At 37.7% G+C, this 27,212-nt stretch overlaps 1 protein-coding gene and 2 long non-coding RNA genes across 3 annotated transcripts in view; 2 read left to right on the top strand and 1 right to left on the bottom strand.

Moving 5' to 3' along the window:
* The window catches only part of LOC139126672 (kinesin-like protein KIF13A), a 24,239-nt gene extending 14,424 nt beyond the window's left edge, over nucleotides 1-9,815 (top strand). The window contains exons 5-7 of the mRNA XM_070692728.1: nucleotides 6,243-6,374; nucleotides 6,794-6,960; nucleotides 9,717-9,815. Of these exons, the coding sequence (XP_070548829.1) occupies nucleotides 6,243-6,374; nucleotides 6,794-6,960; nucleotides 9,717-9,741 (324 nt within the window). The 3' untranslated portion in view covers nucleotides 9,742-9,815. The remainder of the gene's footprint in view (nucleotides 1-6,242; nucleotides 6,375-6,793; nucleotides 6,961-9,716) is intronic.
* Nucleotides 9,816-14,278: 4,463 nt separating this feature from the next.
* On the top strand, nucleotides 14,279-18,915 carry LOC139126668 (uncharacterized). Its single transcript, XR_011550680.1, has 3 exons — nucleotides 14,279-15,072; nucleotides 16,072-16,111; nucleotides 18,779-18,915. It is a non-coding gene; the product is annotated as an uncharacterized lncRNA (long non-coding RNA).
* Nucleotides 18,916-26,452: 7,537 nt separating this feature from the next.
* LOC139126669 (uncharacterized) lies at nucleotides 26,453-26,778 on the bottom strand. The gene is made up of 2 exons (XR_011550682.1): nucleotides 26,668-26,778; nucleotides 26,453-26,490 (listed from the first exon to the last, which is right to left on the bottom strand). It is a non-coding gene; the product is annotated as an uncharacterized lncRNA (long non-coding RNA).
* Nucleotides 26,779-27,212: the final 434 nt, after the last annotated feature.

Consider the following 27,212-nt stretch of genomic DNA (forward strand, 5'->3'; position numbering starts at 1 on the left):
AGGTTACTACAGATGAGCTAAGTAATATATATTGAAATAATGATGAAATCTGTAATTTTGTATTTTTGGGGCAATTTTTGCCATTTTTGGTCAAAAAATGTGTTTTTCAAAAAGTACTGGTCTAACAGCTTTGAAATTTGGTATACAGGTTTCTATAGATGAAGTAAATGATATTTATTGAAATAATGATGAAATCTGCAATTTTGAATTTTTAGGGCAATTTTTCCCATTTTTGGTCAAAAAATGTGTTTTTCAAAAAGTACTGGTCTAACAGCTTTGAAATTTGGTATACAGGTTTCTATAGATGAACTAAATTTGATTGTTTGAAATTATGATGAAATCTGCAATTTTATTTTTGGGGGCAATTTTTGCCATTTGTGGTCAGAAAATTTCATTCTCAAACAACTACCGTAAAATTCCCAATTGAGGCCGCACCTCTAATTGAAGCCGCACCCTGACTTTGAAACATTGTCTTGGCTCATTGTTTGCCCATTTGGGGTTTTTGAATTGTACCATAATAGAAGCCGCACCCCTTCTCTGAGCCCATCATGAAACAATGCATGCTGAAATTCACACCAGCTGGCTTGCAATGCGTCATTGACTTGTGCTAATGATTGACAGGTGTCTTTCTTACAGAAAAAATACACAATAAAAAGTTCCTTTTTAACACTTCTACCATTGTGCATTTTGTCAATGATAGTAACAAAAGTACAAACAATGCCCCATGTATCGGTACGTTTGTGTGTATGTTTGAACACGGCCGAAGTTTTTGTCAGTGTGGTAAACACCGCCATAGTCAATACCTGATGCAACAATTTTGAAGCAACGGTGTTTGTGTACAAGTTAAAATAGTTGAGAGATTGAGATACCATGTTTCAAATACGTAGTTTTCATTCAATACCCACGTACCCTTACCGATGCCTGACGTACAACACCACCACCTGCATCATATTGCCATAATGAACTGCCATGCCTATACTGTACTGTGGCTGTTGAATGACCATGGTGGGTGCGTATAAGCTTGTACACGTTCCGTTTTTGATCATGAGAAAATAAAATTTGACCGCAAAACAGTTCACAAAACATGCCAGTAAAGTTACCAAAGGTCATTCACTTGCCTTTATTGCACTATTCGAGTACGAGCCACCGGTTCGGCAACACAAGACGGCTGTAAATCAAGGGGACCCATCTGCAGTGGATGCTTAATTTATGCTAATTTTATGCACGATTTTTTTTCAACACCATTTGATCTTCTATTGCTTTCAAAATCGACTTACACGTCCAAAGAAATTGATTGTACAATCTCTGAATACAGAAGTGACATTTTTGTGAAATTTCAGCGTCCAAAAACCCCTTGAAACCACTTGAAACAAAAGACATCATGCCCGCTGCTGATCAACATGGCCGACCTTAGTGAGACTATTCTATTTAGAGGACGGGGTGACCAGGGTCAGAGAATCAAGAAAGTGCTGGAAAAACGTGTCATTTTCCTTACGATGCTGTCAAGGGAACTCCAGTTTCCCATTGTTTTAACATCTTTTAATAGTTTCCTTATTATCTAAAAGGAATTTTACCAAGTTTAACGACCAAATACACTCTCCTAACGTTTCTATATTGGAGTTACACTAGGGTAGGGACTTTTTATGCGGGTAATTTATTCACGCAGAATTCATTGGTACTAATTTGCATAACAATAGCGATTGCCCCTGCAATGCTTGGTGAGCATTGAGAAAAATATCGAAACACAGGAAATGTACGTAATTGAAGCCGCACCATGACTTCAGTGCGTGGTCCCAGGGGTCCCTCAAAAATGTTTCTAATACAAGCCGCGGCTTCAATTGGGAATTTTACGGTACTCATCGGATAGCTTTTGTTTAAATGTTCTTAGTGATGATCCAATGTGATATATTCAAAGTATGATGAAATTGTGTATTTTTGCAGCTTATTGTAGCCACTTTTTTCTGGCCATTGCATTGAGCTATCAAAGATTTCCACCTTCTTCATCAACTTGTGTCAAAAATAGTTATTCTCTACATAAACACAGCGGAGCTATATCGGCCGCTAGGTCGCTTGTTCAAATGTGTTTTGATTCTGGCAAATACCCAGTATTTGGCGTAAAAGTGTTATTTATCCTATTCCTAAGTGTCGAACTAATGATGTGAGAGTTCCACTTAATTATAGAGGAATAAGTTTGTTGTCTGTCATTTCAAAAGTATATAGTTCAATTCTAAATAAAAGACTTACTGTATTTTTAGATAATAATAATATTTTAGTTGACGAGCAGAATGGATTTCGTAAAAACAGGTCTTGTCAAGATCATGTTTTTGTTCTTACATCCATTATTAGAAACAGAATGAACAACAGTCTTCCTACTTTTGTAACTTTTATTGATTTACAGAAAGCATTTGATTTTGTCGATAGAAATATTCTTTTGTATAAACTTTTACTTAATAACATCGATGGGAAAATGTACAATTCAATAGCATCATTATATTCAAATACGTCAGCTTGTGTCAAAGTTAATGACAATTATACTGACTGGTTCAATACATTGCATGGTGTAAGGCAGGGTGATAATCTTTCACCAACTTTATTTTCTATATTTATCAATGACTTGGTTGTAGATTTAAAAGAGTTAAATTGTGGCATTCAAATAGGGGACGATAATGTATCAGCTCTGTTGTATGCCGACGATATTGCTGTAATTTCACACAACGAAGAGAATATGCAAAAGATGTTAGACTACATTACTTCATGGTGTAGAAAATGGCGTCTTTTGATAAATAAAAGTAAATCACATGTTGTTCATTTCAGACGTAGAGGTATAGAGAGAAGTAACTTCACGTTTCGATTAGCAGGTGCTGAATTAGAGTATGTTACAAAATGTAAATATCTTGGGGTTGTGTTAGAAGAATCTTTACATTTCAAATATATGTATGAGATGCTTGCAGAATCTGCAAGCAGAGCTCTTGGTAAAATTTGTTCAAAGTTTAAAACTGTTAAAAATATGGGTTTTTGTACATTTACAAAATTGTATGACAACTGTGTAGTACCTATTATGGACTATTGTTCTGCTATCTGGGGATTTGCATCTCATGTAAAGTGTGACAATATCCAAAATAGAGCTCTTAGATTTTTTCTAGGAGTTCATAAATTTGCTCCTACTTCAGCCATTGAAGGTGATACTTGTTGGATTTCATCAAAACCTACACACTGGACCAACATGGTCAGATACTGGAATAGACTGGTGAATATGGATCATAACCGATTGTGTAAACGAATTTTCTTATGGGACAACTCTTTATGTATTAATAATTTTAGTTATGAATTGCATGAAATTTTTGACTATTTAGATATTGATGTTTTGGAAAATGGAGGTTGTTGTGATCTGGTAAAAGTTAAAGAAAAAGTTGAAGCAGACAGAGTAATTCAATGGTCTGACAAAGTAAACAACCAACCTAAACTACGTACCTATAAATTTTAAAGTGACTAATAAGCCCGTAGTGGCTTGGTGTTTATCACTAGTCACTATAATAAATTACTACTACTACTATGGTTTTATTGAATGTGATTACCTATGTATGGTATTCAGTAATGCTGTATTAACAACCATGGGCAAATATGTTGTTTAGTTGAACTGTTACTAATAAAATATTAGAACAACGTAATCTCTCAGTAACTTCAAAGGTTTTGTTTTTTGTTATGAATTTGTAAAGTGTTGGCTTATTGACTGCTGCAACATTTTACCAATTTTTGTTAATTTTTCGGTAGAATGTTTAAACAAACAGACATCACATTTCATAAGCTTAAGTTTTTTTTGCTTTTGCACAATCTGCCAACGGCAGAAACTTCATTGCTGATTTTTTGACGTGTGGTGATAAGCTTGAATTCTTTCTTGTACTTTGCAACAGCCTTCTCATTCTGTCTATGTATTGCTGAACAAAGGCCGGTGCCTTGGACCTTGCCTGTGTAATCACTGCTTCCCTCTTGTCATCCTCCTCTGTACTGAGCCAGGTACCAGTCCTGTTGTTGGAAAAGAGAATCAAGCCTTCCAACGATACCGTAGAAGCGTTTGGTTTCTCACGCAGTAATCTGTCTCGAAGAGTTTTGAAATGATCCCCCACAAGCAGTAAATCAGAAAAGAATTGTAGAAATTTGAGAGTCAGACTACCTGTCCCCTAGGCGTGTTCTAGCTCAATGTAAAGGAGACGATTTTTAGCTCACATTTGGTTTTACCAATGTGAGTTTATCGTATAGGCTGAAGTCGATGGCGTCTGTATGTATGTGTGTATGTATGTATGTATGTATGTATGTATGTATGTACGTACAGTATGTCCGTCAACATCAAAAACACGCAAACCGCTGCACGTTTCAGCTTGGTATTTGGTGTGTGGATGCATCCTGGGCTATAGATGGGATTTTGTTCAAATGAAGTCTGCATTGCCAAAATTATGCAAATGAGCTTACAAAATGTGAAAATGGTTAAGAATTAATAACTCAAGAACCGCTTTTTTGATTGCTTTGAAAATTTGTGTGCAAGTACCTCAGGTGAACCTTATACAGTTTTATGAATATTGTGAAGATATCCTTAATTTTGTATTTTTGCTGAATTTTTTTGGGATTTTCTCATTTTCATTAGTAAAAATTCTTCTTCTCTGAAACCGCCAGCCCAATCGCTCTCAAATCGGGGTTGTCTCTTTGCAAGGGTGTTACTCTTCTTATTTGCTGAAATTATGACAAAATTGGGAAAATTACTATTTTTTTTGCAATTTTGTCATTTTTGGTCAAAAAATCTTAGACAGTATTTCCTTTTTAAAACCCCTGGACAGACAGCTTTCATATTTGGTACACAGACGTACAGAGATGACAATAGTTAGATATGTGGAAATTGTCCTGAAATGTAAAAAATTGTATTTTTAAGACAATATTGTCATTTTTGGTCAAGAAAACTTTATCTCAACATTACTTGTTTGATAGCTTTGTAATTTGGTATAAAGTCCCTTGTTTGATAGCTTTGCAATTTGGTATAAAGTCCCTTGTTTGATAGCTTTGTAATTTGGTATAAAGTCCCGAAAGATGTTATTAGATAAATTTTCTGCTCAAAGTGTTGGGAAACCCCAAAATTTGTATATTTTAGGTACTTTTCTCAGTTTGTGACCTTAAATGACCTACACCAACCCAGGATATGTTGTGAGACAATTTTGAAGGCTGTGAACATAATTTTGTCATATTTGGTACCAATTTGTAGGAAAATTTGATCCAAAAAAACAAAGTTGAGGTGATTTTTTTCATTTTGGACCATTTTTGCAACTTTTCTATGTAAGACATACAAGAACTGATGAGACATTTGGATCCAGGATAATTCCAGATGTTGTAATCACCGCCCACAGTGGAAGGCATTTCACTATCTGTAACTAACTTAAGTGCTGTTTACATTAGCATGATAACACTCATGGCATTAATTAAAAATCTCCAAGGTTGTAAATGTACTTCCTGTCATTTGGTCTTATGTAATACTAAGGGGTGGAACATTTGATATTCAGGAGGGTGTAGGGTCTAGAAGATCGATGATGCAGCAAAACTTTTTTACCAGATCCCTTGTGCATTTTTTGCCCACTCCCACCTTTTCTTTTTATCAAGCCTTCTCTGTTTTTTGTTGTTGACATTTGCTTATGTATTTAGGATCTGCCTGTCCCATTGCTATAGAAGTTGATATGCATGTTCCTAAAGATGACCTCCAGTACCTAAGTTGGAGACCTTATTTGCTTTTGTCATTCTTGTTTTTCCTTGTTTAAATATTTCTCGAATGGACCAATTCAACCGAATGTGAGCACATAGTGTCCTTGACGGTATTTTTAAATGAAGTGTAAATAATAACCGAAAGCTACAATAATTTTGGTCCAGTAATGAACCCTGAAATGAACTCTAATCAAAAGACATTTTACCAACATACAGTTAAATCAACAGTCTGTTTATTTTGCTCTCAGAGTCTCTGGTATCCATGTAATATAGATCAAAATATGGTTGTCATTGTGAATTTTTATCACTGACATTTTCTCAATCCTTACATCAAGCATTATAGTGCAATGACTCTGCCAACAGATTGCATCAAAATAATCTCTATGTGTTTTCACCTCTCTGGTACATGAGTATATAGTCACTGACCTTTACTGACAAAAACGGGCAATTTGTAAAAATTCTGTGATATGACAATTGAAAAAATATCAATGTTCTGTTTACAGGTGACAGTGGTGTCTGCCCAAGAGGGTATAATGCCAACTTGGTACCACCTTACATCTCTTAGTTGCTCACTCGATCGGAAAATACCAAAATCAAGATCGAGGGTTCAAGTGACTGTAGTGTGTGTCCTAAAGGTCAGTGTCACCCCTAGCAGTAATGGACTCATCCAGTCTTTATGTTTATTTTAGCACAACCTTTGTCTGAAGTCGATACTTGTAGTCTCTCAGAGTGATTCATGATTTCACCAGAAAAACTTAAAAAAGCTGTTCAAATAATGCAACAGTTCAGTCAGGAGAAATGTCAAGTCTTTTAAGTTGATGATATGTTGACAGTCGTTAGATTAGTATTTCATTGTCAAAAGTAACAGGAAAAACTCTTATGACACGTCCACTGCAATTCCAAAGGTCCAATTTATGTTCTGTTCCAAAGGTCATGAAAGTTCAAGGATCATAGAAAGGTCAAATTTTGCTGAAAATTACTGAAGTCTAACATATTTTATATACATGTGTGTATTCCTAAGAGATTTCACTGGTGAACTATCATCCACTTGCAGGTCATTACTACGAGCAAATGCAACTGTGTATCTGGACACTCCTTAATTGTCCAGTCGGCCACGTCTGTCCCGAGGAAAAAAGGATGCCACCTTGAGGGCCAGACCATGACAGTTCCTGCATGCTACTGTCAAGGTGATGGCAATGAACTACCAACGGCAAACTGCAGGTAGGAAAATAGTCAACACTTTTATTTGGCATTGCAGCTTTTTATAATGATAAGCAGCTCTTGTCAAATTGTGAGTGAGTTGCTGCACTTTTTATATTTTGAAAGCTATGATACTTGTTAATTCTTGATGTATCACTTCTTATGTTTAACCTGGTCACCCCTAATGCCCTTTGAACAGATCCACAATCATTACTGGTAACAATGGGTTTGGGCCATAACCATTGTGGTGATAGGGTTGAAAATGGAAGCTCTCAATCCTGTGAATGCCATTTTCACACTAAATTTAAAATCCATGAAGCCTTTAAACACAAATTACTGCAGGATTGTATTTTGTGTGCATTTTCTCAATCTCTTCACTGTCAAATTTCCAATGTAAGATCAAGACAAATCTTTTCTCTGTTACTAGGAGGTAAATTTATGTATCAGAGTAATTTGCTAGGAGAATTTACTTTTCAATAAGGCCAAAGTAAGTAAATTCTTTGTTTTGCGTCCACTCAAAATCCTAAAAGGTACTGGCTAAACGGCTAAAAAACACACACAGAAAATTTAACACAAAATCTGTTTGCCTTTATTGGACAATTTTTCTCAAACCACATGAATACTCCTGTCACAGTGTGACACACTGTATGATCACTGTATGCATTTTCATGACAAATGGATCAAAATTAACAGTCATTCTTTGACGTTTGCTTTTCTTTTATTAGTTTTAGATTTCTTTCTTGTGCATTCAAAGTGTCCACATGTCAATACCATTGCACAGCAACTTGACAGCCTTGACAGTTTGAGGAATGGGTACACTATAACAGTATACAGTAGCAGTCTTTTGTCCTCAAGTTCTTGTACGTTTTTTTCAAGTTTCTTGTAATGCCTATGCTCTGATGGAATGTCATAGTTTTGCTGAAAGGTGTCTGTTTTGAAAGAAAACACCAAACAGAAATGGTAACTTGTAGCCTCTGCATTCAATTTTAGAAAGATGGGGCATCAGAGAGAAGAAGAAATTGATGATATAATTGACAAAAGTATTCCCTGTAGCTTCCTCGGGACCATCCGTAAAACCAGCACCTTTCCTTTCCATCAAATAAAAGAAAGCATTTCGTAATTGTCAGTCTCCACACACAGACTCATCAGACCCAAATTTAGGTGGAAGCTTCACATCTATATTCCTTGCACTTTCAAAGTACCACACCCCAGATTGATTGAAAAGATGAAGTATCATGGCATAAATGGAAATTCTACAGTGGGTCAAAGCATGATTGACAAAATACAAAACAGCGAGTAGTCATAAATGGAGCATCATCTGAATGGAGAATACGTCACAAGTGGTGTCCCAAAGGGTTCAGTTCTTAGACCAATACTCTTTCTAATCTACATCAATCACACTGGCGGTGAAATTAGTTCTGAACTCAAAAATTTACTGACAATAGCAAGACATATCATCCCTTGCGAAATTGTAGTGATCCTGAAATTCTGCAAGCTGATTTGGACAAGCTACACAAAATAAGTAAACACTGGCGGATGCATATTGGCTACATCAACCCCTTCAATAAATACTCAATGAACAATATTTCACTGGGACGTACAACTGAAGAAAATGATCTACTTCATTCTACCTTAAAACCTTCAAGCAAATGTGATAAGTTTGCAAAAAAGCAAACAGAATGTTGATCTCATCAAACGATCATTGTCGATCAAATAAAAAAAATGTCATTCTCCGTCTTTGCAAGCAACTTGTGAGACCACAGCTCGAGCATGCAGTACAAGCTTGTTCACCATGGCTACAAAAGGACATAAAAATCTTAGCACGGCAAATAATACCTAAACTCTAACACTACAATTATCAAAATAGACTTAGGGACCATCTCAGATTGTCGCAGAAGTTCAAGAAACGAAATTTCTTCGTTTAGATCAAAACCCCCTCCCCCCTCCCCCTAAACGAAACTTCAAAAGTGCGAATGTTCATGTCTGCCTGAGAGTACAATGTTGCATTTTGCTATAGCTACTTAAGACGTATTCCCCTTGCCACATTACAACATTAAACAAACCGAGGCTTGGTCTGCAATGCCCTAATGCCAGCACTTGCAAATGTATAGCTAGAGTCACTCCGGCGAGAAACTTCGACATGGGGGCCAAGGCCCGGGGGCCCAGGCGTGTTCAATCATATTAAAACGACTATGACCAGGTGCATAACAAGTGAAGTAAGAAATCTAGTGGTTAGAGCAGACGCTTATAGATAGCACATTTTAAAAAATGATACTTTTTGTCTTTGAATAATTTGATGAATGAAAGGTTTAGGATACAATGTTACTATCGGTAAATTGTGTTTGGGGAATGAACGAGATGGAAACAGTTACAAAGTTGTTGGCACGAGTGTGCATTTTTTTCTTTAATTTAAAATAAAACACGAAAACTTGTGATCACAAAATAAAAGTGCGAAAGTGAAGTTCACTAATTGAATGGAGGTCAAACCCCCTCCCCCCCTAAACGAATAAATTTCGCTTTTTGAACTTCTGCGACAATCTGAGACGGTCCCTTAAACAGCTTGGTTTAATAACACTTGAACAGAGAAGAATTCGTGGCGATATATGATTCAACTCTAGAATTAGTCATCAAAGGCGATGACCACTGTAACCTTTCACTTGAGTTAGCAGCTGACTTGAGAACTTGAGCACACTGTCCCAAACTTCATAAACTAATCGTTTGACTTAACACAAGAAAGTAAACGTTCGACTCAACACAAGAAAGTACTTTTTTTTCAGCAAGAGTTATGGACACCTGGAATAAATTACCAGCCGATGTCATAATGCAAAAAGTGTGACCTCCTTCAAGAGCAACTACGACCACCTACTACAAGTTTGAACTTTCACAGAAGGATTCTAATATACTTTCCCATACCCAACCTGAACAAAAAAGTACGTAAAGACCTTTCGTTTACAGGACTGATCACTGGTTTAGTTTTTGTTTCAAGTTAAAATGGACGAAATAACCAAATTTTTGGCAAACCTAAAGGACCAATTAACTAGGATAGGCCTCAACACTCTCTGATTTTTCCGTCCGCCATACTCTCTGAGTCGTTGTACCCAAGTCCAATTGGCAGACTGAATCTCTCTCTGTTCAAGTCCTGATTGCTCGCAGTGACCATGCCTTCAAGTTGCCGTGCAAAGGTTTCCTGGTTTTTAACTTCGATTATTTACCTGCTTTCATCCATTTTTTTATCGTGATGACAAAGCCTCAATAGACAAAGCCACAACAGACAGCAAGTACATGAGGCCCCGGCGTGAGGCTAAGAGTATCGACAGGTGTAAATGTGTAGAGAGTACTGTTTTACGTCACCGCATGGTCCATTTGTGAAATGTGACTGCTGTAAAGGAGTATTTCGTCACAAAGTTAAATGCCACGACTTGTTTTTTGCGACAAAATAGCACCACCAACGGCAAAATTTTGAAAGGAAGGTTTGTGTTTTTTTTTCCGAAAAATCTCCAAAAACCTAGGCGCGCGCGGGACGCAAAACAAAGAATTTACTTACTTTGGCCTAAGCTGATTTTTTGAAAGCAATTATTGTGGTGTAAACATTTTGATCGTTCACTCATGTAAAACTCATTGAACTATGTTTCTTGCCACCAGTGAGGGATGATTCTGCATAGAAGGGCGCATCCAGCCGCAGACCTACTGACCCATCCATTGGTAGTAATGTGTTGCTGGGGAGTACTGTCCCAGTATGTCAGTGTATCCGACACCATGTGACCCTGGCTACTACTGTCTCACAGACAGACTGGCTGCTCCAACTTCACAGTGCAACCAGGGTGAGTATCAAGTAATATGTAATGCTGTGTACATATGGAGCGTATAGATGATATATCAGAGCCACAGTAATTGCTGAAAAAATAGCAAAATGTATGTTTGAATGAAAAAGAATCATGTTAGCCTTATATAGGAACCTAAGAAATGTTTCTGCTTTTACAGAATCAAAGTAGCACTATGATCAGATGCACAGGTATGAATTGAAAACATTGATAGTCATGAGATGGAAAAAGAGAATAGTTACTTTGTTCTGAAAAACCTTTTGATTTCGCATGAGTTACTGATTTAGTTAACATGCACAGTGTCTGAATTGTGTGATTGAATTTTACAAGGGCGGATGTAGAAAATCACAATATACTGATAATCTATATGATGTGACATTTTCATCCATATCCTACCTGTAGCTTTGACTACTGTGAGTGGGCCCTACATACCTGGTAACTATTGTGTGGAAGGCTCCAACCAACCTACCAATGCAATCTGTCCCAAGGCCACTACTGTGGATGGGTAACCTTTGACCCAAGCCCATGCCCTAACAGAGACAGTTGATCAGTGCCTGCCTTGCAACGCTGGCTACTACTGTGAGGGCCTTGGTAATGTTGTGCCAACAGCTGAATGTGATCCAGGTATGCCATATCAAAAAGAGTTTGACAATCTGGTTGTGTGTTCACTGTTCAAGTTATTACCCTTGTGAGATAGAAAACGTACAATTTTGGCATAATTTGGTTTGCAGAATGTATGTCCAACAATGGAAATTTGCAAAAAATCATTAAAATCTACTACACCAGATAATGTAAAACTTGTCAAAATAACAGCAATCCCTTCCACTGTGTATTCAGTATAGGATGATATATCAGTAGCTGTGTGAGCATAAGGATAATATGAAGTTATTGGTATTTTTGGTTGATTTCACATTAAAAATAAAACAGAGACAGACAAGGACAGAGAAGGACATCAGAAATACATGCAAATATACTATTAAAAGCTCCTTTAAAACAGCGTTTCACAGTTGAAGTTTTTTAACATTTTTATTTCGGACAAAAAGTTTCCGTCTGTCAAAGTGCCGTACCTTTGCAAAATTGTACATTAATTATTAATCTTGCGTCTTTCATTTGTGTTGTGACAAGGTACTATTGCCCAAGCAGTGCTAATATAGCAAAGTTCATCATATGCCCAGCAGGTAAACACTGCCCTCAAGGCAGCCCTGTACCACAGGACTGTCTGCCCAGAACATACTCCAACTATGAGGGCACTGCAGAGTGCACACCCTGTCCTAAAGGTAAGAAGTTAATTTCATGAAAAATAAGTTTCCCAAAGTGGTCACATTTGATCATTCCTTTGCAAGTCATCGTCTTGGAAAAATAAAAGATATTCTGTAAACAAAACAATTTTGAAAAGGAAGCTTTGTATTCAATTATTCTTCTTTGAATTGATACCAGTACAATGATAGTCAATAGGATATCCCAGCCATTACAGCTTCAACCTTTCCATTAGTCAATAGGATATCCCAGCCATTACAGCTTCAACCTTTCCATTGTCTCTTTAACAGTATGAGTGCTTTAATATTTCCCAACAAAACTGCCCAGTTGGTCATTACTGCCCACTAGGAAGTGACCTACCCACACCATGTAGCAATGGTGCTCACCCAACCACTAAGAAGGATACATTTGGTGACTGTCTGCCCTGTGACCAAGGAAGCTTATGTAATGAAGTGTGAGCTAGTGGAATCACTGGACAATGCTCTGAAGGTAATTCAGTTATTATGTCATTCAATAATTTGTGTTGTTTGAAGGATTGTTCAGTGTTTCCTCTGGCTAAAATTACCTGTTAGCCATTCTGGCTAATTGAGACCAAAATTGATTAGCCAGAACTAACAATCCAAATTCACATGTATTTGGAATTTGTGATTTTGGACAACTGGCAGACGAATATTTAGTGACAGTCACATTCACAAATAATATACTCAGGCGAGGCTTATCAGCTGCTACAGAACAGTAGCAAAAATGGCAAAACAAGTTAAGAACAACTTTTACGGAACAAATTGCTTTCTTTATTACTTGTAACATTCACAACAAACTTTATTTCCTGAGTGCTTCACACTTATGTGACTTCTGTATCACAAGTAAATCATTTACAGGGTAATTTCAAGATATTCTCTGCCTTATAGTCATCAAGTGCTTTCAGTTCTCTAATCACAGAGTCTAGTAATATCTGTACCAATTGTTCACTGTAAGAAAGTGTACTGGTAATTACATTTTGTACACGAGGTGTAAACAGTCTCCTATCTCTATTGGTAGTCCAAACATTTAGTTTCAAAATAAAACTGCTCTATGGGTGGGCCTTCAATAGCTTTTCTCAAAAGTGTCAACGTTTTCTGACTTACGTTTTTTCTCAAGGATGTTTTTAGCTCACATTTGGTATACCAATGTGAGGTTATCGTATAAGCTGAATCAATTCATTTGCATGTCTGTATATTTGTGGGTATGTGCGGATGTATGTCCGTCACACACAAAGGCTCCCATACCGCCAAAGCTACAGTCTCAGTATTTGGTGTACAGGTAGATGTAGGGGTTGAGATGTGAATTTGTTCAAATGACACATCAGTGTCAAAAATGTGCACATGAGGGAAATACTGCAAGTGTGCAGAGTGGTGGCAGTGAACTGAATCAGCCCACACATCTGAATAAGAGGATTTTGACCTTTAACCTATTTGTATGCAGGGTACCTATTATAATGTTTGGGAGTGGTAGCAGTAACTGAAACAGCTAATTGGTTATTTCCTGTCATTGTTTATGAACTGTGACATATTAACAGATCTGCTGAAACCATATGGATGTCTATTTTTGTACATCCATGGTATAGTTCAGGGTCACTTGTCGTGATTTTGGCTTCCGTGTGCATTTCGTGAAGACTCTTGTCAACATATATCATTTTGTTCCTTAATACCTGGACAGTCCAAAAAACATTGTTGGCATTTTTTCTTTCCACTTTGTCAAGGTTAAATTCAAGGTCATTCGTTACTCAGCAAATTCCATTGATTAAGCATTGTAGTGCATACAAATTGACTATAATCATTGACCAAACTACTTTACAATACCTTCAGTGGAGTGAGGGAACTTCACAGATCTTAATAGATTTTTAAAAAAAAACTTTCTGGGGGTTATTGGTTTTGTTTGTTACCGTTTTAAATGGATTGATATGCAATTACAAGGATTTGCTTGTGTTGCAGTTGTACATCGTTTCCCATGCACTGTGTTCAATAATGACACGGATCGGTTTCTGACATGCACTGCGCTTGACAACTACATCATAGACTTTATTTTATCAATTTCCGTGTATTTCAGCGTAAGTCATCCGCAGTATTACCAGCTCTGCTAGGTTGTAAAATCCAGACTTTTGCGCAGAATTTCATTTTTGTTGGGACTTGTTGCTAAACAAAGGCTGCATGTAGAAGCCATTTATCAAAACTATATAGCCTTTGTGCTGAGAAATATAGACTATTACCTGTGCCTTTTGAAAATCAACTCCAGTACACACAATGTTGAACTAACCAAGACACCCATTGTTAAAACATTGATGCAGAGTACAAAAAATGATACATTAACAATATGTTGATCCTTTATTGAGACACAGGTTTAGTCCATAGGTTGTTTACGGTTAAAGATGACAAGAGAAGTCAAAGACGATGTTAGTAGTTTCACAGAAACCATTATCCAAAGGCTATTTACTCGATATTTTAATGTCACGGGATAGTCGACATTTAGTAGTTGCGTTTCGCATATAAATATTTCACATAACTGACATTGCATGCAAATAACTTCGTCAAAACTTTCAGTATGGAAAAACATATCATTCCTCTGAAAAGCGGATGTTCTAAAACAGACTTTAATTTATGCCTGATATGTCAGGAAGCGAGTGGTGAGCTTGTGCCAAATTCCATGCATATGATACAGTGCACAGGACGCTAGCTTTCCCACAATCCCATTTGATTTGTACCAACGCATATACAGATTTGGTCGCTAGAGGGCGCTGTGAAGAATCTGGGAAATCTCAGACTGCCGCGTTTACAACAGCTGTAAGGGCATGACCCAGACCATCCTCGATCCAGGAACAATTTTCATAAAGTGCAATTTCTGCCGATTTTCATGGTTTTTTCCGATTTCTTTTCAGTGAAGCCATTGTTTAGCAATTAATCAGAACATTTTTGACCAAAAAGCTGTAAATTTTGCTGTTTTAAGCCTACTTCTTTGACATTTTCACTCCTACCCCGACGAAAGGAGTACAAGGCCATTTCTTGGAAGTCGACGGTAAAAGGTACGTTGAGATTATCGTGATTTTGTCCATTTTTTCTATCAAAAATATGAATTTTAGAAAAAAGCAAGGATTTCATTAATTTTTGGCGCCTTTTTTCTTATCAACTGTGATGGTCATGAATTTGGAGAACGTACTTTTGTTAAGCAACTCGAGAGCTTTGCAATGGTATGCCGATCGCCCATATTCACCCGATGAATGCAGGAGGAGTAGGAATTTGACTATGAGCATGTAAAAACTACTTTAATTTTCTAAGTTTTACGTCAGTAATTAGCCTGTACAAAGGCAGGCTAGGCAGGTAGGCTACTGACATAGTAGGTTTTGACAACGGAATATTCCTGCAGTATCTACCTCCGGCAGTGCAGTGTACTGCAGCTGTGACTGACCATGGCGTGGCCACTGTACTTTTTTGTGTCTGTCAGTTGTCAGCATTTTACTTTCATGTTAAAAGGTTTAGGAAAAACACAAAGACGGGACATATGTTTTTAAAAGATGCAGTGCAGTGTATCAGAATGCAAGATGCATACTGCGTCTGGCCATCTAAATATATGCCATTATTATGCTTTGCAGTATAACCTTTCTGAACAAATGCAAATAAACATATTTTTATTGTTGTTTGTTTGTTTGTTTGTTTGTTTATTTGTTTGTTTGTTTATCTATTAATCATTCTATTGTTTATTTATGACTTTACACAATGCCATCAATAGAAAATTTCACATAGTATTGTTTATTGATTTTTATTTTTATTTATTTTTGTTTGTTTATTTATTTTTTTAATGTACAAGAATGTTCATATTCTATGCATATGCAGTCATTATAAGTTCAAAATTTCACAGGAGAAGCAGCCAAAATTTCAGGATCAGTTCTGTACAACCATCTGATTAAAATAGTCTTTGCCCAGTGCCCCCCACCCAGGTGACGCCTGATATCCATTTTCATTCGTTGATGGGACATTTCTATTCCTGAGCTGCTGTGTACATGTATTCCCTTATCTCTTTTCAGGAGTTGGTGTCCATGTGCAGCTACAGTATGCATATAGTAGGTGAGTGATATGTGAGGTAACTCACAAATCATCCTTTTGACCCAGTTAACAGCATTGGAATGAAATGTTGAAATTAAAGAATCAAAATCTATGATATTTGTATTGTATTGATTGTTGATTAGTTTGAAAGTGCTTGCATCAAATTGTGTAATTGCCATTATGCTATTTAAAAGTCTATATTCCCTTATCAAAGATATGATTGTGCTTGCATATTTTGAATCGGTTAGAATTTTATTGCATCCACCAGCGTGTTCATTTTTAGCCGGATACCGGCCAAATTGACCGGCTACTTTCGTATTTTGGCCGGCTACTTTACAGCACTGTTTCGCTCTCTGGCCCGGAAATTCTGGTTTTGATAACAATAATTAGATTTTTTGGTGGTCTTGCAAGCCGCAGATAATATTTCGGAAGTGCCGATGTGGTATATGTAGTCTAGCAATTTACGCGGTGAACTTGTTGCTATCACTGTAGTACCGCGATCAGCGAACGTGTTGTACTATACACTGGGAATCGCTCTCAAGGTCAACCTCGCTCGCCCGATCACAGCCCGAATTATTCCGACGTTCACATCGGGTATAGCCGAAAATTGGACTAACATACAATTACGTTATGCCCGCGAATAGCCGACCATTTCCGAATGAAGCCGACTTTTGTTTCGCTCAAACGCGGAAGAGAAAGTCGACGCTTGAGAGCTTTGGTTTTCTGCGTAAGAGTAGGGCCTAGTCTGATGGGTTTGGTAGGTTTTTGATCAAATCTAAAGCAACCACAAGTTACTGAGTCTCACTGTTCATACTTTCGAAACGCCACGTCAATCTATCCATGGTCGATCACGATGTCAATATTCAACTCAAGTCGTCGACATCGCGCTTTGAGGGGCTGTGGTTGTGTGCATCGCGGAAGAGAAAGTCGACGCTTGAAAACTTTGATTTTGTGACTTTGTCTGTTGGTTATGGGAGGTTTAGGTCAAATCTAAATAAACAAAAATTACTTAGTCTCACTTTTCGTACTTTTGAAACGCTACGTTGATCACAGTGTCAATTTCAGGTCGACCGATATCGCGTTGTGTGTACTGTGTTACAATTGACTACCAGTGTAGTACAGGCTGGCGTTCAGTGTCGTTTATAGTTTGAGGTTTTATCAAACATGAACACTGAAATTTAGCTCTCTTTTTCAATTATATTCAACATCAGCAAAAAATCAATAATCAGCTCGCGGATTCGTTTTATTGTGAAATTAGTACAGTGAATTAAAATCACTGAAAATTGTGTTCCTATAATTCATTGAATTGAATAAACTCTTTGATTTTACTGTATCTTCAATCAAGTTTATTTAAATCAGTAAAACACTTTGTACAGCCAGGCTGGTCAGGATTCTAGCGGATCGTTACCTGGGTTGTGAAAACCCTAGGCCCCATTCTATGATGTATTTCAAAATGTTTGTTCAGTCATGAGCTAAACATAATTCTACACAACAGTCTGGTGAAATTTTGCTGTTATCCTTGTCAACTGAATGTAGTTGACAGGCCCAAGTGATATCAAATTAATTTTTCTGACTTTTTTTTGAAACTTTATCCCTTGAAAACATGTTGTAATTGGCAATGATAATGATTATTCTGTATGCTGAAACGGTCTTTAATACTGTACAAGAATGCATAAAATTACTCCAAAATGTCTTCAAATTTTAAAAATTTCTTGCCCACCCCCGTCCCTGAAACCCTCCCCCTTTGTGTATGTTGAAATAGCCTTTTATACACTGTATAAGAATGCATGAAATTGCTCAGAAATGTCTTCAAATTTAAAAATAATCCTTAACACTCTCATGCTGAAATGGTTTTTCATACAGTACAATAATGCATGAAATTATTCCAAAATGTCTTCAAATTTTAAAAATTTCTTGCTTTCAGGGAGGGGACCCCCTCCTTGAAACCCTCCCTCCTGTGTGTATGTTGGAATAGCCTTTTATACACTGTATAAGAATGCTTGAAATTGCTTAGAACTATCTCTCCCCCCCCCCCCTGCCCAGGGAACCTGGTTGCACACATTAGCTAACCGCCTACTTTTCTGAATTTTCCGCCTACTTCAAAAATTTTGAGAACCCTGATCCACTGAGGACATCATTGTCCATCATGCGTGTGCATGCACCACCTTCGTAACCGCCCCCATATTTTTTGACAATGCCTTTTATTCTTAAGAATGCTTTCAGTTGACAAACTCTACTGGTGGGATTTTCAGAGATATACATTGCATTCTCAATGGTAGAGAGGCTGTCTTGAATGGCTTTGTTTTGTTTGTTCTTTGATAGTCTGTTTTGTTCACTCTCCTTACTTCCACAGACCTTTCCTTCACTGTCTTTTTTAGGAGGGGAATATTTTAAAAGTGTATTCATGTGGTTTATCAAAACTGTGTATTTTTCTGTTGTATGGTTTTCAATCATTTTTGCCATTGTGTGTCTGTGATATGCAATTAAGTCACCTGCTTCACCTACTTTATTAATTTCTTCATCTATACTTTCATATTTTTTTGAAATCATCATCAGTCTGTCTCTATTTTTGACTTTGACACTCAGATTTTCTGGTTCTTTGCCATTGAGGATGCTCTCAATAGATTTCACAATACTGAGCTTTTCCTGTTCTAATTTTGCTTCACTGTTCCTCTGTTTTTGTTCCAGGTCTTTTTTATGGAGTTATCCATGGACATTTTGCAGATGCCTGTTGATACTTGGCCTCGTCGCATATTGCATACTGCACATTGAACATTTGTGTGTTGTTTTATTATTTACAATTAAAGATTCAATATTTGACTCAATACTGTCTGAAATATTAATGTCCATGTCTGTAGTCTCATTTATTGTGAAATCAAAACCGTCAACGGCTGCTTCAAGTTTCCTGTTGACTTTTGTCATGTCATCCATTTGTGTTGCTGTAAGCAGTTTTGTTTCATGATTTACACCATGCACTTCCACCTTCAGGTCAAATTGTTCAAACAGTTTACTTTCATATTGTTTTATCTCACTCTGTACAGATCCTGGTAGCTTGGCAAATTTTGTACAAACTCTAGCTGCTTATCAATTTTTTCTGCCTCAACAAAGAGCTCATCTGTAAGTTTTCCAATATTTCGCAATTTGGCATGAAGGTGGTCCATGGTGTAATCATTGATTGGATTATATGCAATTAAAGGATGACTGGTCTGACCAAAACTGTTAGTCTCTGCCCACTCAGTCATCTTTTCAAGTGTTACTGTCATTTCCCACTCATGATGTAGATTATGACATTGCTCCACAGATGTCAAACACAAATTACAAAAAAATTTAGTACTTTTTCGTTGCAAAACCAAATTCTTGTACTTTTCGTCACCCTCTAATTTTCGTCGATATACCACCCCTCTAATTGTATTTTTAGTCCCCACGGACACCGTCCGGGGGGACTTATAGGTTTGGTCATGTCCGTGCGTGCGTGTGTCCGTGCGTGCGTGCGTCTGTGCGTGCGTGCGTCCGTCCGTCCGTTCACGCAGATATCTCAGAGACGCCTGGAGCGATTTCATTCAAACTTAGTAAATGGATTACTTCATATGTCATACAGATGCACGTCGATTTGTTTTGTGATACGATCCAATATGGCTGCCAGGCGGCCATTTTATTATGATTTTTTCATGTACAGAGCCATTACTCTAGCATGTTTCAACCTATTTTATTCAAAGTTGGTACAAGGACATTGACCTCCGGGGGGACTTATAGGTTTGGTCATGTCCGTGCGTGCGTGTGTCCGTGCGTGCGTGCGTCCGTCCGTTCACGCAGATATCTCAGAGACGCCTGGAGCGATTTCATTCAAACTTAGTAAATGGATTACTTCATATGTCATACAGATGCACGTCGATTTGTTTTGTGATACGATCCAATATGGCTGCCAGGCGGCCATTTTATTATGATTTTTTCATGTACAGAGCCATTACTCTAGCATGTTTCAACCTATTTTATTCAAAGTTGGTACAAGGACATTGACCTATGTCATACATATGCACCTCAATTTGTTTTGTGATACGATCAAATATGGCTGTCATGCGGCCATTTTGTTACGATTTTTTCATATACAGAGCCATAACTCAGGCATATCTGAACCGATTTTATTCAAACTTGATACAAGGACATTGACCTTTGTCATACATATGCATGTCAATTTTTTTTGTGATACAATCCAATATGGCCACCAGGGGGCCATTTTATTACAATTTTTTCATGTACAGAGCCATTACTCAGGCATGTTTCAACCGATTTTATTCAAAGTTGGTACAAGGATATTGACCAATGTTATAGCTATGCACATCAATTTGTTTTGTGATATGATCCAATATGGCCTCCATGCAGCCATTTTGTTACGATTTTTTCATGTACAGAGCCATAACTCAGGCATATCTCAACCGATTTTTTTCAAAGTTGGTACAAGGACTTTGACCTATGTCACACACATGCACATTGAATTGTTTTGTGATAAGATCCAATATGGCCGCCGTGTGGCCATTTTATTACGATTTTTTCATGTCCTGAACCACAACTCAGACATGTATCAAGCGAATTTATTAAAAAGTATTTTGATCACAGACCTAATGAAGAGGACTCTATCCTCTCTGAGGACCTGTAATCAAAGTACCCATTAACAAGTGGGGACTGTGTCATCAACGATGACTTGTTGGCCAAGCCCTCAGTCAGATTCAAAATAGGAAGTATGTCCTGTTGTATCAGTGTGTCACTTTCAGGTGCGTTGATGATGGCAAAGGGGATACGGCTGGCATCAGACTGGGGATTTGGGTCTCGCCACACCTCCGCACCATTATACTTAATTACCTGAATTGCCCCACTTATTGTAAAAACTTTAAAATTTTGAGAAATCCCTTTGAAATCCTGAAAAGTATCGCCTCCCTCCCCAACAATCACTTCAAGTTTTTTACGTTCACACTCATCTTCAATGTTGAAATCTAATTTATTTTCTTTCAATATACAAATTAAATGTTGCCAAATTAACCTCTCAAGATCCTTTATGTACCAATCCTTTTTATTCTTGCTCTCAGTCTCTTCTACCATCTCATGAAAACGTCTTAAATTACTCCGCAAGGCACTAAGTCTTGGAATTCTGGAGACATTATTAGGTGTCCTGATAAACTTTTCAAGCCCATCATAGTCTGCTTCTGACAACCCCCACCTAAATGAATAAAGATGTGTTCAGCCTCCTTGTCATTCCATAATGCTATGTTGTCAATATCCTCATTACCGTGCTGCTCATCATTATCTAGTGGTAGCAGGGTATTAGTTAAAGCAGTTTGAATAGGTTGAGGGAGAATATCTAGAGAAAGGGCTTCTTTAAAAAAATCAAGTGTTAAAATAGATTTTGCAAACGTTTTGTCCCTTTTCATTCGTAATTGCCACAGGGTGGACTCATCATTTCCCGATATTTTTCCCCAATAATCTGATGTTGCCGCAAAATTTTATTCATATAGGCCCTCCCACCCATGGATTTTTTAGAAATGGCTGATCGATCTGAACTAAATAGAACCGAGACAGCGGCATCAACATACTCCGTGTCTGCACCTGACTGACGTTTCACGTTTTCCACAAGTTTTCTTATGACCTGGCGAACCTTACCAAACCCCTTTTCAACTACAAACGCAGAACATCGATTAAGTTCGTTTGCAAGTGCGGATCGGGCTTTCATTAATTTGAACTTGTGGAACACTCGACTCTGTTGAAAATTGTCCGGCTCATTGCCGCTGCCCAAACCGTGATCTCGAACCATTCCCCTAACAAACAAGTCACTTGTCCCGATAGCGTAAAATCGGCTGCAAACCATACGTAAGTTACAGAAGTTTTTCACTTTCATAAACTGAACATGATCATCATCACCTTTATTAAAAAAACAACAATACTGAAAAATTTCGGTTAAAACCTCCAATGGTAAGTCAACAATTGAACAAGGTCGAACAGGCTGTGCCACAGTGCCAATTTGCAGCGGCCACGGACCAACCTCGTGTTCGCCTGATGATTGCTCTCGGGCCTTTTCAACACTCAATCTCCCCGCCTTTTGCGCCTGTTTTGCCCGCTTTGATGGCCTAGGCATATTTGACTAATTTATCTTTAGAAAATATCACAGAATGAGCATTAAAAAACACGACGATGTCTGAAAGTACGTTTTCACAGAGCCGATCGGTCGAGCCAATCCGCGTACATGCAGTGTCTAGGCGTAACTGAGCGTTGGAGGTCAACCTGCGCAGTTGGTGAGAAAAGAATTGAGTTCTGCGCATTTCGATCTGCGTTGGTACAAATCGCATTGAATTGTGGGAAAGTTTTCGTACCGTGCAGTGCTGGAGTTTGTTCACCAGAAGTGAATTTGGTGATGGTGTCTTTCCAAGAATATGTTCAAGACTTAGGGATGATGATTCCTCTTCCCTTTGAGCTTCTGGTGCTATTAGGCATACGGAATGCTATGCAAATACTTGCCAGAAGGTCTACTCCAGCTACTAAAATTGCACTATGAAAAAGTCATCAGAGCACGATGATAGCTCTGTAGTGTTAAGTAAAGCTCGTGGAGGACACTCTACACCAACTTCACCCTTGCTTTCACTAGGTCATCAGCTAGTACATACGACAAAAGCATGTGTTTTCTGTCAACAATATAGTTTTTCTTTGGATTCTCTCTTCATGAGGTTTCTTCATTCAATGCTGGGGAAAAACTACAAAGAGCAGTAAACCAAGGAAAATCAGACTTTTTTTTCATTGACATTAAATATCACAAAAGATGTTGGACCAAAATCGTTGAAAATGTCTTGCGAAATTTAAACACAAATGCAGACTTACACCCATTGTGTGAGACTGGATCTGCAAATGTTGGTAATGACAATACCACCATGCTTGCTGCAGATATCATTTTTTTCCTCATTGGAAAATTCTTTAGCTGAAGGTTCGGTTTTAAACCTTGGTGAAGTACATGACTCCTATTTGGCAATACGTAAGGAACATGGAACCCATCAATTGGAAATAGGAAATTAAAGAAATTATTACTGATCACATAAAAAATACGGAATTTGTAAAATCTGCACGACGCAATGAACCGGAATTGGTTTTGCTTAATGCTACTAAAGATGCAGCAATATTGGGAGTTGCTGAGGAAAGCACAGAGGAAAATGTAAGAGTACTGTTCAAAGCTGCCAAAATTTTGAGAAAAGCAATATCATGTTCTATAAGCACACCTTGGCAGTTCATGGGTTCTTTACAGACTCAAGCTACAGATGGTCATGTACCTACAGCTCTCACCACTTTCCTTTGGTGGGGTTTAGTTGGCCCATCAACTTTAATGAATAATCGCAATCATACCAATCCATAATCCAATAACACTAGGTCAAAATTTGTAAGACAATAGTTGTAAACATAGACACAAAACAGCACAGAACAGACAGTAAATAGACAGTACAAACAAAGTCAAATTCATGAAAGAAAGATATATGGACCTCTGGCCAAAAGACCAAGAAGTGATGTCAGGTGTTTCGAAAATAGTAAGCGCATCCTGCCCCACATGTGGCACCCGCCATATATCAATCTGTAAGTCAGATAGGTAGTGGTCACTAACTAAGGCCCAATGTCACCGATCCCATCAGTGATCATTTGTCGAAGAGAGATATTGTATTTATCTACCAGCTTGCGATACCTGCCAAAAAAGAATGATCATTGTCGTGAGGCATCAGTAAAGAAGTGTATTGATAATGTTTCTGACATCATAGTGCAGTCTTTCAAATCTGAGCGACAGGTATCTTACAAATCAAGGGCCAATACGGCTGTTTTTAGACAAAGAGTTAGTGATTTGCCATTGTAGTTGGCGGTTGGCCTCCATATCCACCAGACTACAACACAGGAGTCTGGTTGAAATCATGCATGGGTTGGGTTTATATGTTGATTACACCACATTTTACGTCTAGAGACCCAACTAGCGGAATCTGTTCAAGCAAGTACATTAGATTGAACGTATATTCCAACAGGTTTACAAAAGGGAAAGTTTCTCTTTTTCGCATTGATAACATTGACTTTAGTGAGGATACTCCGGATGGCCAAAAAACTACCTATTCAACAGCCACAGTTGTGTTTCAACAGAATAAAGAGAAGATAAACAATCTTTCCCTTTCCACAAACGCTACAGGCAAGTCACTAAAATGCGTACTTGAATCAAACCTCATCCCTTGTCAGAAAAGGAAAAGTATACCGATCAGTCAAACGTTCAGAATATATTTGCTCTAATGAAAATAAATTCATGCTAGATCTTCTGTTCTACAATGGCTTGTTTCAAAGTCGATGGTCCGTAAACGTTTATCTGATGATAATGTTAGCAGAATAGGTTGTTGTTGTTGATGATGATGATGATGATGGTGGTGGTGGTGGTGGTGGCGGCGGTGGTAGTTGTGGAAATGGTGATGGTGATAATGACGATGGCCCATGGGGGCAGATATTCCTACATGGGCAGCATACAATTCCATGTTTTGTGATACTCTGCTAACTACAAATGTCTTTGCCCTCCCAATGCTCTTTGCATCACCTACGAACTGGTCATGTCTGCTAACCGAATTTAAACAAGTTGAAAATATAAACACGTTCATCCTTGGACCAAATCGCAAATCAATAATAACGCTTGACATGCAATTATATATAGAAGGTAAAAAGCTTGAAAGGACAAGAGGTGACTGCAAAGATAAGTGGAGAACATAGGAGAACGGCACACTGTCATGACAGCTCTTAGAACAGCAGGAAAAATGATTTAGGGAAGTGGCATTGATGAGGTATGGATAGAGGCAGGCTTGTTTGGTCCTACTACAGTTAGACAAATCCTACAATGTAAGCATATGAAAAGAATGCAATGACATGTACGGAAATGTGTCACTGTAGGGATAATGAATATTATTGTCAGAACTGTTTACCTCCTATAAGTGACATTTTTGTTGATGATTTTGATAATGATTAACAACTTAAGCATGAAAATCTTCCTTTTTTTGAAAGTCACTAATGCAGAGTTATTAACATTAGTTTTAAATTTACTGTGTGATCGTATTGCTTTAATAACTAAACTTTCTTCAATTAGAGATGACGGTATTAAAAGTCATTGACCTTTGACAGGACATGTTAGACATCTGACTTTCTGAGACTGATGTATAAGATTTATGAATCTGAAATTGTATACAGGATAATAATTGTGATGTTTTAAGATATGGAAGGCATTTCTACAAAAATTAGAAAGAAACTAATACTGACCTTCAATTGACCTTGGTAAAGTAATTCTATATATTTTAATGCAATAACCGTTTTTTCAACAAACCTCAATGTTAATGATTGTAAGGAATAATCCATATCAAAATGTATGTTTTCAAAAGTAATTTTGTCGCAAACTGGGCATAAAAATCTTTTCGTGGCTAAGAATAACCGATTTTTGTTGATTTTAAGGAAATGACCTTCAAATGACCTTCATAGTTGTCAGAAAAAATGCCAACAATGTTTTTTGAAAATCTTGGCCATTAAGTAAATCGATGAGCTAGGTTGGCAAAAATCTTCACTCAAAACACACGGAATGACAATTGACCCCGGACTAATAGATATACTTGATTCTTTGCTATGCATGTTGCTAAAGTTGACCTTCGATCAGTACCTAAAGTTTCAGACCTAATTTACTTTTGTCATTCTTAATTTTCTGGTTTAAATATTTCTTGGTTTTTCTGGTTGTACTGTGCAGAAATTTTCATAACATCAACGTATAATTTTCCTGCACTGAACAGAGATAGAAATAACACTTATTGTTGATCTTTGGTATGTACCAATCTGATCAAATTTGAGCGACACCGTATAATTGCGGTATTTTTATCAAATTGAAATGACTCATATCAGCGGCTGCTTGCGGTGCATTCATGGCAAGTCATGTCCTGGTGTTTTCTCAGGTTTCTTGAAATTGTCCTTCTCAGATCGCCTACAGGATATTGTCCTGTCTGGCCGCCTGACACTTTGTATGTGGTACAGAAAATACTTCTTCTCATTGTCACAGACTTAACATGGAAATTCAACAAACCATTCCTATGCAGTTTCCTCGTTTTGCATAGCTTGTTTTACCCCGCAACTTGGCGGACAAGCTGCAGTCACGGTGAAATTTCTTTTTCCACTGACGTGGAAGTTGTACTCTGCAGACAGGTGCAGCAGTGGTGCAAGTTGTATTTAGCTGCCTCTGAGGTCGCCGTCCTGTCCTTCTCGTGTTTGTCACTGTGGCAGAGTCCAGTTACTTTTGTATCCGCTAAGTGCCAACCACTCCAAGAAATAACCACCCTCAGTTGCTTTAGTTTAGGATAGGTTTATTCAAGAAGCGGTGAAAACTGGGTAAATAAAGAGATTAAAATACAAGGTCATTCATTGTCTACATCGGAGAGTCGAGGTAAATCAAGTTCAAAGTAAACGGAAGAAAAGAACTAAATTCTACTAAAAATATCTAAGCACTGCATTCAAAATGGTCCTCTAAATAATTGGAAAGTCATAAAGGGAAATCAACTTACATCGTTGCGCCTACAGTCCTACTTTTGGCTGGAGTGTTTGTGAGATCCACGTGGCATGTCTACACTCTCGAAGCTGGGTCCGAAATTTGCATATTTCTACACTATGCAAATAATATGTTAATGAGGTTTGGTCGTCCGCGGGTACAATCAAAGATGGCTGTTTCACAAAAATTGGCCATGAAAGTATCGGACTTTGAAGGTCCATAATTCGTCTTCATTCCTTTAATTGCTCTTCATTTAGTCATTGTTGGCCAAATTTTACCCTAAATATTGAAATCAATGAGGTTTTCAAAAGGCTAAATAAAATAACTTTAAGAATCAGTTGTTGTGAATTTTGCGTACGGTCTCTCGCTGCTGCCTCAGCTGAACTCTGCTACATACTCGGGTATGTAAATTTGGTTTTATCCCACGTAAATCGTCTTGAGCAGAGTTCATAGTTTGTATACATATATTCATAGTGTATCTCTGCAGTCTGATTGGAAGTTTGAATGCTTTCTGAACCTTGCCAACGAAAACGACGTAGTGTTGAATGCTGGCGTGTAGCA

Source organism: Ptychodera flava, unplaced genomic scaffold (assembly GCF_041260155.1).
Source record: "Ptychodera flava strain L36383 unplaced genomic scaffold, AS_Pfla_20210202 Scaffold_116__1_contigs__length_214205_pilon, whole genome shotgun sequence".
In the NCBI taxonomy this organism is placed as follows: Eukaryota; Metazoa; Hemichordata; class Enteropneusta; family Ptychoderidae; genus Ptychodera; species Ptychodera flava.